General features: G+C 45.2%; 1 protein-coding gene across 5 annotated transcripts in view; it reads left to right on the top strand.

Moving 5' to 3' along the window:
* The window catches only part of MORN1 (MORN repeat containing 1), a 217,263-nt gene that overhangs the window by 199,110 nt on the left and 3,647 nt on the right, over positions 1-14,506 (top strand). For 4 of the 5 annotated variants that reach the window (XM_072608582.1, XM_072608581.1, XM_072608580.1 and 1 more), the window contains exon 13: positions 4,617-4,696. In XM_072608582.1, coding sequence (XP_072464683.1) covers positions 4,617-4,696 — 80 coding nt within the window. Of the gene's footprint in view, positions 1-4,616; positions 4,697-7,583; positions 7,669-14,506 lie in introns of those variants that run through there. The other variant, XM_072608583.1, reaches the window with a different exon arrangement.

The raw sequence follows: 14,506 nt of genomic DNA, 5'->3' as shown, positions 1-14,506 counted from the left end.
GGGTAGGTAGATAGATGAATAAATAGAGAAATAAATGATGGATAGATAGACAAGCAGATAGAGCATTTATTAAGCTCTTGCCATGTGCCACGCACTGGGCTAAATCCTGGGAATATTAATCAAAGCAAAAAGAAAGCCAATGGCAGAGAACATGACTGACCCAGGTACTTCTCCAAATAGATGTTCTGGGTAAGAACTCACCAAACAGAGGAGGAGGCTCTGGGGCAGAGGCATCGCCAGGGTGAAAAGGGAGCTGGAGTAAAGGTAGAAAATTTCTACCTCTAAGGAGAGAGGTTAGGAGAGAATATAAGGCCATATTTTAAGGAACTCCTCCTCTCTTTCTATCACTCCACCCCTCTCCAGCTCACATGGTTCCCACAAGGGAGTCCAGGATCCACGGCTTTCATTTCCTCCCAAGCCTCGGACTGGCGCCTTGAAAGAACCATTTCTGAAAAGCAGATCCAGCTGTTGGAAAGACCATAAAATTCTGATGCCATGAGACACCAAAAGGGTAGCCTGATGTTGAGCTAATAGAATCCATAGCTCCTATTGTTTCCATTCTAATCAGTGCCTTTAAAATCTACTTACACACAAGACTTTTAAGCGCTTTTCTCACTCTGCGTTTATTTTCTCAAAGCCCTTGGGATTCTGTAAAAACTCTTAGGATGCTGGTAAGCCCTACTATTTCCCTTCAAGTTGGAAGAGTGACAGGCTTTAGTTATTCTTAGTGCTAAATTATTTATCTTACCCTCCTAGCCCATATTTCAGAATCTTTGACTTGACTCCTGGGATCCAATAGAGGTCTTTCCCCCCCCCCCCCCCCCAATTCAAAATGAGGCAATTTTTAAATCTTTTGTCTTTAATTTTTTGTCACCAAAACTCTAAACCAAGAGTTTGGCTACAGAATTCTGATAAAGGTGCAGGGCCTGGGCTAATTTTGAAAGAAATTGTTCCCAGGTCCTTAGAAAGGCCTCCCTCTGTACCCCTGGTTTTCTGTGTTTGTTATAGGCTGGAATTGTATTCATCCAATGATGTGGGAAGCAACAGCAGTGAGAACCTGAATGCAGATAGGAGCAGAATCATTCTGGAATGTGGCAGGGTCCTATGAAAATTCCATAGATTAACAAATATCTCTGGGGTCCCGGAGATTTCCCAGCATCTCCCCAGACAAATGATTCAAAATGAAGACTGGTTTCAGGTGGAGGGTGTGGAGCCATTTCAAGTTGGAGTCTTCATTGTTTTTGTTGAGTTGTTTCAATTGTGTCTGACTCTGTAACCCCATTTAGGGTTTTCTTGGCAAAGATACTGGAGTGGTTTGCCATTTCCTTGTCCAGCTCATGTAACCAATGAGGCAAACAGGGTTAAGTGACTTGCCCAAGATCACACAGCCAGTAAGTCTCTGAGATTGGGTTTGAACTCAGGTCCTCCTGACTCTAGGGTTGGCCCTCTATCTACTGTGCCACCTACCTGCAAGGGGTTGGGCAGGGTGGACCTTCACAATTGCCAATAAATTTGCCTAGTGGTATTGCTATCTGGAATTTATAAGCCACTTGAAGTAACAACTACATTGTGTTTCTCTATTCCCCAATAGAAAACTGTGCAGAGATCTGTCCTTACAATAAGGAGAGATTACTCACGAAACACACCTTCCTTTTCAATATGGAGGTGGGGAACCATGGATGTGGAATGTGATATATGGGTTGCTCTGTCAAATGGATTTCCTTAAATGTTTTCTTTATGGCAAAAAAGGGCTTTTAAAGTGATGGTTGGCAGTGGAGTTTAGGGGGAAATAATTATGGTATAAAAACAAAAGGCAACAATGAAATGTTAATTTTTTTAAAAAACAGACTATTCAAGTTGTATCTCAGTGAGGCCGAGTTGGTTGCCATAGTTACCCAGGATGTTCACTAAGAGATAAAGCCAGTAGAAAAGCAAAGGCAATGATTGCAGTGTAGACCCATCCAGATAATTGGAGTAGCATCTGGTCCCCAGAAAGCATCTCCTCATTGGCCAAGTATCTCACATGACCCGATGTCGCACCCCTTCTCAAGCGCCCCCTCCATGGTGTAGATGCTGGATCCGGATGGTGGTCCAGTCATCTCCTGGGGTGGGGGTGTGGGAAGAATGCAACAAGTCCTAGGCGGTGACAGAATGGATTGGCCCTCTTCCTGCGTGAATCCGTGAAAAGGCTGATCTCCCTTTTTTACGTTCAGTGGTTCTATTGATGAAATCCATTTTTTTATTTAAAAGAGAAAGAGGGGGGAAAAATAACCTTCCTTCCCGCAGCCCATACTTAGAACTCTTAAGTGATGACATCCCAAGCTCTTCTTGTCAGGACTTAGCCCTACAAGTGATTACGCGGTTCAAGTACCTTGCCCAAGCTTTGTGTCTGGGAGATAGCGGCACATCGGGGACGAATGAGTGTGCCATATCTGAGATCTGAGGAGGGCACAGGAAGACTTAAACATCTCAGTGTCTCTGAAAGGGGGGCCCTGAAGATAAAATGTGACACTCCAACCCCGAGCCTCACCCAGCACACCCCTACCCCTGCCGCGACGCATCGAGGCATTGGGAAGAAAGAAAAATAATTGGGTGAAGGGGGTGGGGGTTCTCCCGTGGCCCTGATGCAGCCTGCGTCTGCATGCTGCTCAGCTTGGCTCCCGCTCTCTTCCAGCCTGCTCTGGGTTTATTCATTGCTAAAGAAGAAACCGTACTCCTTCCTTTAAAGCTGGATTCCGTAGCATCAGCTCTTTTCTGAATAGTTCCTAATTTTTTTTATCTTCCATTCTTCTTATTCAGAAGCTTCCCCCCGCCCCAAGAACCAATCACCCGCCTCCAAACATATTTTGCCCTCCGAAACTTTATCTCCATCTTCTCAAACAGGGATCCCAAACGGCTCTCTCCTTCCCAACTGCGACCACCCTCTGGGCAGGCTGTCCGACCAAGTGCCTGGAGACCTGCTGATTTGTGCATTCAAAGAGCGATGGGGGTGCCTAGGGACCCAGTTCTTGGTATCTGGGAAATATTTTTAGGACAGAAAGAAAGGTCATTTAATTGTATATGAGTATATGCTTATGGTATGGTTAAAGTTCAAGTTCTTGGGCATATTAACATTAGCCAAATAAACCATACTTTATCTGACATCCAATGGTCATATTTTATATCATATACACATAGAGGTATATAAATAACTAATGTCTATGTGTGTATGTACATGCACATAAAACCATATGTATATGTGTATATATAATAAAGTTTGCTGAGTGCTTTACAAATATGATCTCATTTGAGCCTCACAACCCCCAGAAGGTAGGTGCTATTATATCTCCATTTTACAGATGAGGAAACTGAGGCAGACAGAGGCTTAGCAACTTTCCCGAGGTCACAAAGGTAGTAAATGTATGAGACCAGATTTGAATTCAGGTCTTCTTCCTAACTGGAAGTCCATCTCTCTCTCTCTCTCTCTCTCTCTCTCTCTCTCTCTCTCTCTCTCTCTCTCTCTCTCTCTCTCTCTCTTTCTCTCTCTCTCTCTCTCTCTTTCTCTCTCTCTCTCCCTCTCTCTCTTTCTCTCTCTCTCTCTCTTCTCTCCCTCTCTCTCTCCCCCTCTCTCCCCTTCCCTCACTCTGTCTCTCTCTCTCTGTGCATATATATGTATATATCATATACATATATGATACAACTGCAGCTAGGATCCACAAGCAGGGACTGTTACTAGAGTGTATAAGCCTCCTGAAGATTGAAACCAATATCTTGTACAACCTTCATCCTCCATGGTGTTCATGGGTAGGGCTCTCCAGTAAGTAGATATCTAGCAAACATTCATGCCATTGAATTGAGGTGTTAACTCTTAGCTAAATCATTAATTAGGATAGTATCAAAGACATGTCTGTTCAAGTAGTTTAGGTAAAATATACAACTTGCAACCTTTAACCCTTGTTGTTCTTGCGACCCTCAAGTAGCCATTCTTGGTGGGAGTGGGGCAGCAGGGACACACAGGGGATTCCCTTAGTTATATTTTTCTCAAGGATAAAACTCTAAACTGGGCCATTCGAAATTAATTTGCCACAGGCTCTGTTCCCTGCAGAAGGATGATAACACAAGGTAGATCTTCAGCCCCTCCATGTGTGTACACACCCTTTGTGGCAATGCTCACAGTCCCTGACACACAGCTGAGCCCTAGTTCTTTCTACCTGGCCCCCAAACCAAGCTGGAAAAGTTACTGAAGACCAAGATAGAATGCTCCACAGATTTCATCCAATTCACCTGCTTCTCCCCAGTGCTCACCAGCCAGTCTTTCTGGGAATCAGCTCACTCCGGAGAAGACTCCAGCTGGTTATGTACAGAAGCACCAGGCTTCCCACTGGGTTCCAAGAAGAGCCATTGTGGGCTCAAGGTTGACATACTTGGGTGTCATCTCAGTGCTAGTCCTGCTTCTGTCTCTGGCTTGCAAGGCATTGACCTCTCAGGTCAGGGAGAGCTCTCTCACCTGTAAAATGAGGGCATTGAACCAGAGGGTCTCCGAGATTCCTGCACTTCTAATGTTATCAACCTTTAGAGCCTTGGGCTTTTGGCTCTTCTTTGGTAGCAAAAGACTTAATTGTCATTTTCCCTTGTAGGAATAAATCGCCAACCTATCAGAAAGAGCATTGTGTAAACCATCCCCCATCACCTTCAGATACCTTCATGGCATATCCAGGTAAGCATGACCATCAATTCAAATTTGAGATCCAGATTTTCAGAGGGGCTTCCTTCTACCCCCTCCCTCAAGGAAAGTCTTCTCTGAACCCCCACAAGGTGTCCTTTAGCCCTAGAGAGGCTGACTGGCCAGGAAAGTAGAAATCTGTCCCTCCAGCTCCCAGAGCTGCAAGCCCCAAGCAGGTGTTAGAAGCCCTTTTCCAGCTGTAATTTTAGGATCAGAATAGCCAGGACATGATAACCATTTGTTTCAACATCTGGAAAGATGCACTGACTGCTCATTTCCTCTGAATGTGCTCCTAAATGCGAGGCTTATTTAGGCGATTGGAATCACTGCATAATCCATGGCAAAGTACACAGTCTGGGCCTGGAGAAGTCCTAAATGTCTGCAGTCAGGTCTTGTGACCCTTGATGTGGGGTGTCTGCTTTGTAGAGTGTCCGTGGCCAGCTCTCTTGGGCCCCTGGTGTGGCTGGCTGCCTTTGCTGCTATCCCAGGGATTGGGGTGTGCTCAGCAAATGTAAGCTCATGTCGTCATCGAGCAAACAGAATGAAGAAGGCAGTGAGTCTGCTGCCCTTAATCCTCTAATGGGCTCTCAGTATTGAGGTGGGGTGGGAGATTAGGCGCCATCTTCAGTATCCATGGCACATTTCCTTTCCCTTGGTTCAGAGACTCCAATTCAATGCAATGCAATTCAACCTACATTTATCAAGGACTGACTTTAGACCAGACCCTTTAGGCCAAGAGTTGGTGACCCAAGGGAGCTGTCTTCTCTTGGAGAGATCACGGAGAAGGAGAAATAATATGTCTGCAGAAAAAAATGATATCTGGGACTGGGTGGGGGGGAGTCATACAGAAGGTGGCACCTGAGCTGTACCTTGAAGAAAGTCAGAGATTCTATGAAGTGGAGAGAGGGCACTGCAGGCAGGAGGGATAACAACTGAAAAGGTAGGAAGGAGGGGAGAAAGAAGAGGAAGGAAGAGGAGGAGGGAGGAAAAGAAGAAGAGGAAGGAGACTAAACTTTATTTACAGGGAATAGTTAATTGTGTGACTAGGAAACAAAATGTGCGAAGGAGAGTAACATGTAAGAATATTCTAAGGGTAAGTGTGAGCCAGATTTTGGAGGCCATTAAATGACAGGCTCAGGAATTTGTGTTTTATCCCAGAAGCAATAGGGAGCTAATGAATAGATAGATAGATAGGTAGATAGGTAGATAGGTAGATAGGTAGATAGATAGATAGATAGATAGATAGATAGATAGATAGATAGATAGATAGACAGATGAATAGACAGATAGATGAATAGATAGATAGATGGATGGATAGACAGACAGACAGACATACAGACAGACAGACAGACAGACAGACAGACAGACAGACAGACAGACAGATAGATAGATAGATAGATAGATAGATAGATAGATAGATAGATAGATAGATAGACTGACAGATGGATAGATAGAGATAAATGGATGGATAGATAACTGGATAAATAGATATAGATGAATGGATAGACATCGATGGATGAATAGATGGATAGCTGGATAAATAGATAAATATAGATGGATGGATGCATGGACAGCTAAACAGACAACAATATCACTTTGGCAGCTATTTGGAGGATAGAGTAGCAAGAGGAGAGACTGGAGGCAAGAAGACTCATTAGGAGGCTGTTGAAATAGTTTGGGTGAGAAGTTATAATATCTGGACCCAGGGCAGTGGCTGTGTGAGTAGAGAAAGGGGGACTGATGCAAGAGACACTGGGGAGGCGTAACTGAAAAGATGTGGCAACTAATAGAATATGAAGAAGGAGAGAGAAAGGGAAGAGTTGAGGAAGACTTCAGAGTTATGGATTAATGATACCCTCAGCAGAAATGGGGACATTTGAAGAAGGGGAGTGTTTGGGAAAACATCATGAGTTCCAGACTATTGCCTTCTAACCTGACTGCTTTGGGAGAGAAAAAGGAATGTCTTTCTCAGTCCCTCAGCAAAACAAAGAAAGACCAGGTCAAATGTGAGCAAACTCCTCCAGAAAGATTCCTGGGGCCTCTAAGAAGAGGCTGGGGATGTTGGAGGGAGATTCTTGGTCAGATGCAGTTTGAACTGGATGACCTCAGAGGTCCCTTCTAGCTCAGAGATTCTGTGATAGGGTAGTGAGCACTTCACATAAACTCATAGCTAGCAAAGAGCTCCCCGTTCCTTTTCGTTCTTACCTTGATGACCTCTGGAGGGCTTCCTTCATCTCTGAGAGTTTCATTGGCTGAAAAATATATTATGTCATATTCCGAAAATCCTGTGGTCCATGAACTGATCTCTAATCATGGCTGCGTGTTAATGACCACAAAATTCATAAACCCTTACTGAACGATTTTCCTTAAGCACGACTCCATTAGCTTTTATGGTGACATTATGATTATTGATGATCTCACAAACGTCCACCCCAAAAGGGGAGCTGTAATGGTGGAGGGTTCGTGAGCAGCTCCTCCCAAACCTGGGGCAGTAACTGATGATGGCTCTTTGAAGACCCAGGCAGTTCAATGACAAAGAGTACACAGCAGCTTTCCAAGATCCCAGGGAAGTCTGAAGGAAGTCATTCCCCATCGAACTCTACCTTTGTTATGGTGTCAGAACCACCTGGGATCCAGTCCACGGGGAGCATAGAGACCATCTAATTTGACCTCCCATTTTACACATGAGGAAACTGAGATCCAGAGAGGTTAAGGGTCTCATCCAAGGTCACCAAGGTAAGAAGTAGTGCAGAGTAGGATTGGAACCCAGATCCTCTGATGCAAAAGCCAAGACTTTCATCTATATCAAAACTACTTAGTTCCCAATGAGCTTCCACAGCACTGGAAATACCGATCAGCTGATGAATTTTCTTCCTGACAGAACCTTAATTCGTACCGTAATTGTATGGGGCACTGGGCTAAGCTCTGTACCCAAAGAATTGCACAGACATTAGCCTGCTCTGCAAGGAGGAACTAAAACATCAGCCTGGGAAGACAAAGACTGGGAGAAGATTTAGTCAAGCCTGGAGGCCAATGTGGAGTACGAAAAGGGAAGGAGAAAGGACACCAAATGCCTAAAGAGTGGAACAAGGGGCCTTCAAAAGAGGTGAGTCACCATCCATATGGACTCATGGGGCACACTTCCCACCCACCCAGGCTCACAGGGCTGTGACTGAGACACAGACAAGAAAAGGGGGAGATAGAGTGCTCATCTGACTACCAGAGCCTAGAGTCTACAAATAGAACTCTTCAAGTCAAGCTGATGAGCTCTGACTAGGAAAGCTAGAGGAGGCAAGAATCAGAAAACCAGCACCCCAGATACTACCTCATCCAGTCATCCCATGGACCATCACAGATCTGGGGAGCTGGAAAGATCTTCATCTATGCCCACCCAGATTTGAACAAGCATGGCCTATATGACATGAATCTCAGGACAAGTGGATACCCAGCTTCTACTAGAAGACCAGCTACTCTCTACCTCCCAAGGTAGCCCATTTCACAAATGAGGAAAGTGAGACTTAGGAATATCAAGTAACTTGCCCAAGGTCCCACTGCCCTGAAACTAAGATTCCAAGATCATGGTTCTCAAACTAGGTGGGATCATTTTACAAATGAAGAAACTGAGACCCTGGTAAAGTTAATACAAGGAGCAAGCCCCCTGGGAAGGATTTGAACCCAGGCCCTCTGATTCCAGAGCCAGTGCTCTTCCCTCTCTATCACACTCTCCTCCAGTCCTTCCACTATCTGTGACTTTGAGACATACTCCTGCTTATCTGTTCTAGGATGTGAGGTCTGTTGCTTCAAACATGGTCCTTCCGCAGCAGACCACAGCAGTATGCTTGCATCTCTGGTTCTGAGTGCCACATCTCTCGGGGCAGCTGAGGAAGACAGCATTTGATGTTCTAGTTGCCAGATGGCACCAACAGCTCTTGAAAGTGTAGTTCCTCCAAGTCCTAGATCTCTTCCATGGGAGCTGTTGTCCTCCCATGTCTCTCACCCATCTGGTACTTGGAAAATTAGGGGGCAGCTGAGTGGCTCAGTGGTTAGAGCACCAGCCCTGGAGTCAGGAGGACTTAAGTTCAAATCCGGCCTCATATACTTGACACTGACTAGCTGTGGGACCCTGGGCAAATCACTTAACAAAACAAAAGAGTCAACGCTAAATGCCTATTGATTGACTGACTGATTAATTAACTGACTGAAGAAAAATGCTCTAGAGTCTTTCTTAGATGCCCCCCAAATCTCTGATGGATTTTGGTCATCTGGCTGCTGTTGTCCATTTACTCATGGACCAGACCTGCTGGCCAGAGGGGAGCCTTGCCCCTTCCCATATCCCTTGCCACTGTCCCTAGGGATGGGATGTGTGAAGGAGACCCACTTGCAGGTTTCTTAAAGGCTTTGACAGGAATTTTCTCAGCCTATGAGAAGACTTAGCCAAATACCATCCGGTTTCTGGATCTCCGGCTTCTAATTTGCCTTTGCTTCTGTCAACTTCCTGTGCTTAAGGACAACAGAGTTGAGGAATTTCCAAAATAGAAAATGCCTGGAGGTGGCTGGAATCCTGGTTCCGATTTGATGAGTTTCTGATCATTACCCTCAGACTCTCTCCATTGGTTTATGAGAGGAGTGGAAAAAGCATTGACTAAAAATAGGAGGAAGGGCCCTGGACCAAAAGGGAGGAGAAAATATTGGAAAGCATTTTGAAATGCTGAGTACTAGGACAGTCTACATTGTCTGTCATTTAAAGCATTGCCCCTCCCTCAAGCCAGTCCCACTGTAATCTACGTTGTATGTTATGTCTGCTTCCTATCAGTCAGCTAGTAATATGGACCTCTGTCTCAGTTTCTGTATCAGCTACAAAACCAGGCAGTAGATTTTGGTCTCTTTGACCAAGTTTGACATGATTCCCTAGGGATCCAAGCCAGCTCCCCAGAGCCACCAACTCATTCTCCTCATCCACCTCTGTGAGGTTCAGAGACCTTGCTCCTTGGAGTCATGGTCTGGATAACCTGTCCTGTGGTAGCTGCCTCTCCTTATTCTGTGTCCACATCCCGGCCTTGGGTCCCAAAGTGCAGTCTGAAGGCAAAGCAGCAAATCCCTGCTGATTTGCTCACTACTGGTCTTTTGAAGACCATCATGATAGCACAGTGAGGAAATCAAGGTTCCCTTGATCAACGGTAGCATTTTGAGGAACATCTAGGCATCTAGACATCCAGAACAAGGTTTTGCATGGAAGCAATTCCAGGATCTTCTTGGAAGAAACTGAGATTGTATTTAGGCATCTCTAAGTGTTGATAGACAGAGATGAACCAACTAGGACGTTGCCCCCAGGTTCCAAAATTTAGAAGGCATTGATAGCTCTTGTAACTGAGCTTAGCATCAAGTTAGCAAAAATAGTTAAAACAGGAAGCTACCAGAGTATTTCCTTCTCTGCCAAACCCCAGCAGCCATAGCTCAGCTGAGCTCCTTCCCAACTTATCCTAACACTGCTCTCTCCCCCTCCAGGACTTTAGGCCAGTGTCCTGGGGTCTCTGTCTTCTGCCACCACCCTAGGATTACCTGGTGTCTCTCCACCCATAGAGCCTTGGGATTCTGAGGTCTAAAATCTTGTCCTTCCCCTCCACCTTCATCTCCCACCTCCTTTGAATTTGTCTTTCAACATTTATTTGGAGGTATCTTTTACACTCTTTGACCCAAGCATGTTTTGTACAAGTTACGACTGAGGGTTGTGGCACTTCATTCAGTCCATCCTCCTGCTTCCAGGACAGACTGGCCAACCACACTCAACTGGCCCTTCATGTGAAGCAATCCCCAGTTGGCATTTTGCACAACCTTGCCCCATTGTCCCCAATGGCCTCAGGGTGGTGATTTCACTCTAGTACCAAAGATGCCAGATTTTGTTTTATTTTGAGCATTTTGAGAAGGAGCATGCCCCAGTGCTGAATCTAATTACTATTCAATAAGCTTTAGATGAAGCCACTGGGAGATTCTCTCACCCCCTTAGCAAGTCCTCAGTGCTGCCTAATTAGGGATCATTTGACATTAGCTCAAAAATAGACTTCTCATGTAGCTTAAAGCTTTTAGCTCAACATCCTACGGGTCTCAGTATCAAAACCAAATTACATCCATCGTTCCTCCACCTGCCACCCCCTCCGCACACATCAGCCAGTTTTAGTCAACCAGGAAAGACTTCCCAAAGTATAAGAAGGTGTGTGTTGGGCTGTTCTCCCCTGTACTAGGGGATTTCAGTTCTCATCTTTTTCTGCACTATAGGGAGGGGCTGGCCTGCTCTTTGCTCAGAATGTGGCTTGGTGAGGAAGTCTCAGCACAACAGCGGACAAAGAGAGAATGAAATGGATTTTACTGAATTCATCTTTTAGAGTCAGTATAGGAGAAACTGTGAAAGATTTTAAGCCAAAGAGATGTGGATTCAAATTTTGCCTTGACCACTTACTTTGGGCAGCTAGGTGGTGCAGCGGATAGAGCACCAGTGCAGGAGTCAGGAGGACCTGAATTCAAATCTCACCTCAGACACTTGACACTCACTAGCTGTGTGACCTTAGGCAAGTCACTTAACCCCAATTGCCTCATTCTGGGTCATCTCCAGTCATCCTGATGAATATCTGGTCATTGGATTCAGATGGCTCTGGAGGAAAAGTGAGGCTGGTGACCTGCACAGCCCTCCCTCACTCAAAACAAGGTCAAGTGCAAGTCATGTCATCATTTATCTGATGGCGTGGCCTTCTTTGGCAATGAAGGACAAACACATTGACCACTTACTGGAGCAATTGACTTCATCTCTTGGTGCCTTAGTTTGTAAAATGAGGGGATTGGACTAAATCAAGGGCTCTTAGCCTGGGGTCCATATACTTCCTGCAAGAAAAGATGCTGATGACTATTTCAATGTACTTAGTTTCCTTTATAATATGATGTATTTTGCACATTTAAAAACTTTATTCTGATATGGGAGTCCATAGATTTCAGTAATCTGTCAAAGTGGTCCATGATCCAAAAAAAAAAAAAAAAATTAAGAACTCCTGAACCCCTGAGCTAAGGGGTGTTGCAGTGGATAGAGCACCAGCCCTGGAGTCAGGAGGACCTAAGTTCAAATCTGGCCTCAGACACTTACTAACTAGTGTGATCCTGGGCAAGTCATTTAATCCTGATTGCCAAAGAAAGGAAGGAAGGAAGGAAGGAAGGAAGGAAGGAAGGAAGGAAGGAAGGAAGGAAGGAAGGAAGGAAGGAAGGAAGGAAGAAAGAAAGGAAGAAAGAGAGAAAGAAAAGAGCCTTTGGACTTCATGGTTCCTTCCAGTTCTAAGTCTGCTAAGATCCTACAATCAGTATATTCTTATACAAGACTGTTGTTCATCATGATCATAATAGCTAACATTTATAAACCACTGTGTGCCCCGAACTGTGCTAAGTACTTTACAAATATCATCTCATTTGATCTTCACAACAGCCCTGGGAGGGAAGTGCTGTTCTGATCTCCATTCTACAGGTGAAGAAACTGAAGCCGACAAGTTTAGTGACTTGCCTAGGGTCGCACAGCTAGTAAGTGTCGGAAGCTGGATTTGAACTCAAGCCTTCCTGGTCCTATACCCAGCTCATTATTCACTGTACCGCCTGGGTACCTACCTAAACTCCTCTGAATGTCTTTCATTCACTCTGTTCTCATTCTCTTCCAGTCTGTATTGCCACACCTGCTCACTAGCTACAGTCACCTCCTGTAACAGTCAGATGGCCAGAACCACTTATGATCAATCAGTAAAGAGGCACTCATTAAGTGCCTGTTGTGTACAATGTTCTGTATCTTCACAAAGTCCACAGAGCCCCATTTGCTTTCTCTTTACAGACCCTTCAGCACCCTAGCACCAGCCTCTCTATCCATCCCAGCATCCTCTTGGCCAGACTCCCTCCCAGATGCAGGGCCGGACAGCGTGCTTAGGCCCTGTCATTGGGGAGTATAGTATAGTAGGGGGAGAGGGAAGAGAAAAACATAGTCCTTGAGTTTCCTGTGTTCTTTGGAGACCCAGGGAGATTTTGTGGGCTGCTGCCTGGGTGAGGAAGGCACTCATACATCCTGGCCATGGCTACCACCTCCACAGAGAGCTCTCAGACTACAGAGAGCCAGAAAGGCCTCCAGGACTGGAAGAAGGGGGAGAATAGTAAATGGGTGTTTATGTGAGCCATAAAAGTGAAATAACGCTCTAATGAACATTTTTAAGAACAACGCTGTGGAAACAGCCTTCCATAAAATCCCCCTGTGTCAGAGGTTCCCTAACGGTGGGAAGCACGTGATGTCTCTGGTCCTGCCCTGAGCACTGCTGGGCATTTTGCTCCCCTTGGACACCTGGCTCTGTTCCAGTCCTAACCTAGCCCCATCCCTGAGTGCTTCTCAGAAAGCAGGACCCTTCCCCAGAGGGCAAAAGTCCAGGATCATGGCAGGTATACAGGGGGTAAAAGTATGTGTAGATTCCAGGACCCCTAAAGGCAGAAAGTTGGTTCTTCTGTGAAAGAAGGGGCCTTCCTAAGGAATTAGATCTGTCCCTCCTTTCACCCCTGCCCCCTCCTCCATCTCTCCTAAGCTCAACCCCAACTTCATACTGTTGCCTGTTTCCAGGCCTTAACCAAAGTGTCCTGGAGTAACACGGTCAGGAGGCCCAACCAAATGCAGGTTTTCAGAGCATAGAGTCTTCCTTCTTGCTTTGGTGAAGCAGATTCTCCTTGTGGCATGAAAAGCTGTTTGTTATAAGCCATCCTGTAAACACTATAAAACATTGGTTGAATCCTGGGATGGCTCACGAGGCCACTTTGAGTTTCACCCATTAACACACACAGGCTATTTCAAAGTGGTGAGAGTCTGGTGGGTTCCATGCAGGGGGAGGGGTTGGGCCAGGCCCTGGAAATATAAGCACCAAACTCCCCTTCCACATGGTTTTCCAGCATGACTTGGAAAAACAAGTCACTCAGTATGTAGCAAGCAAAATTAAAGAGAGAAGTTTTCCAGGCAGTGTCCTGGTGGTGCAAAGTGCCACGCTTGACTTTGCTCTTGGCAGTGGGATGAGGGTGAAGTCTGTCTCTGGGTCTCTCCACCACCCCCAAAGGACACCAAGTTCACTTAGTTTCCTCTGTCCCTAAGAGAACCAAGGTGCCCTGCTCCCACGGGAAAGGGTGTGTTCTAGAAAACCATGCTTGTCTTCCCATTAAGGCATTAGAAGAAAGAACAAAGGACCCTCTTTTGATTTTTTTCCATTTTTTAATTAACCAATATTTCCTTTTCCCCAGTCCCCATTATGAACAAAACCCTTTCTAGCAAACATGAACAGTCAAGTAAAAACAAACTCCCACCTTGTCCACGTCCAAAAAGTCTGCATTTGGTGTCCATCATCTCTGGGTCAGGAGATAAATGGTGTGGTGCAGCCTCCACCCTCTGGAATCATCAGAGATCTTCTTACATTTTTCAAAGGTCTTTATTCTTACAACATTGTTGTTTTTTTAAAAAAAATAAATTGTTCACCTGCTTCCACTTAATTTATTATTCATTCTTTTTTTAAAAAATGTGCTGTCTTAATTCTCTGACCATTTGTTCAACTGTTTCAGTCATGTTTGACTTTCTGTGAACCCATTTGGGGTTTTCTTGGCAAAGATACTGGAGAGGTTTGCCAATTCCTTCTCCAGCTCATTTGACAATTGAGGAAACTGAGGCAAACAGGGCTAAGTGATTTGTCCAGGGACACACAGCTAGGAAATGTCTTAGGTTGGATTTGAACTCAGATCTTCCTGACACCAGGACCTGTGCTC

Source organism: Notamacropus eugenii, chromosome 5, assembly GCF_028372415.1.
Source record: "Notamacropus eugenii isolate mMacEug1 chromosome 5, mMacEug1.pri_v2, whole genome shotgun sequence".
NCBI lineage: Eukaryota > Metazoa > Chordata > Mammalia > Diprotodontia > Macropodidae > Notamacropus > Notamacropus eugenii.
Note: the sequence above shows the minus strand (reverse complement) of the source record. Positions and strands in the feature narration are given on the sequence as shown.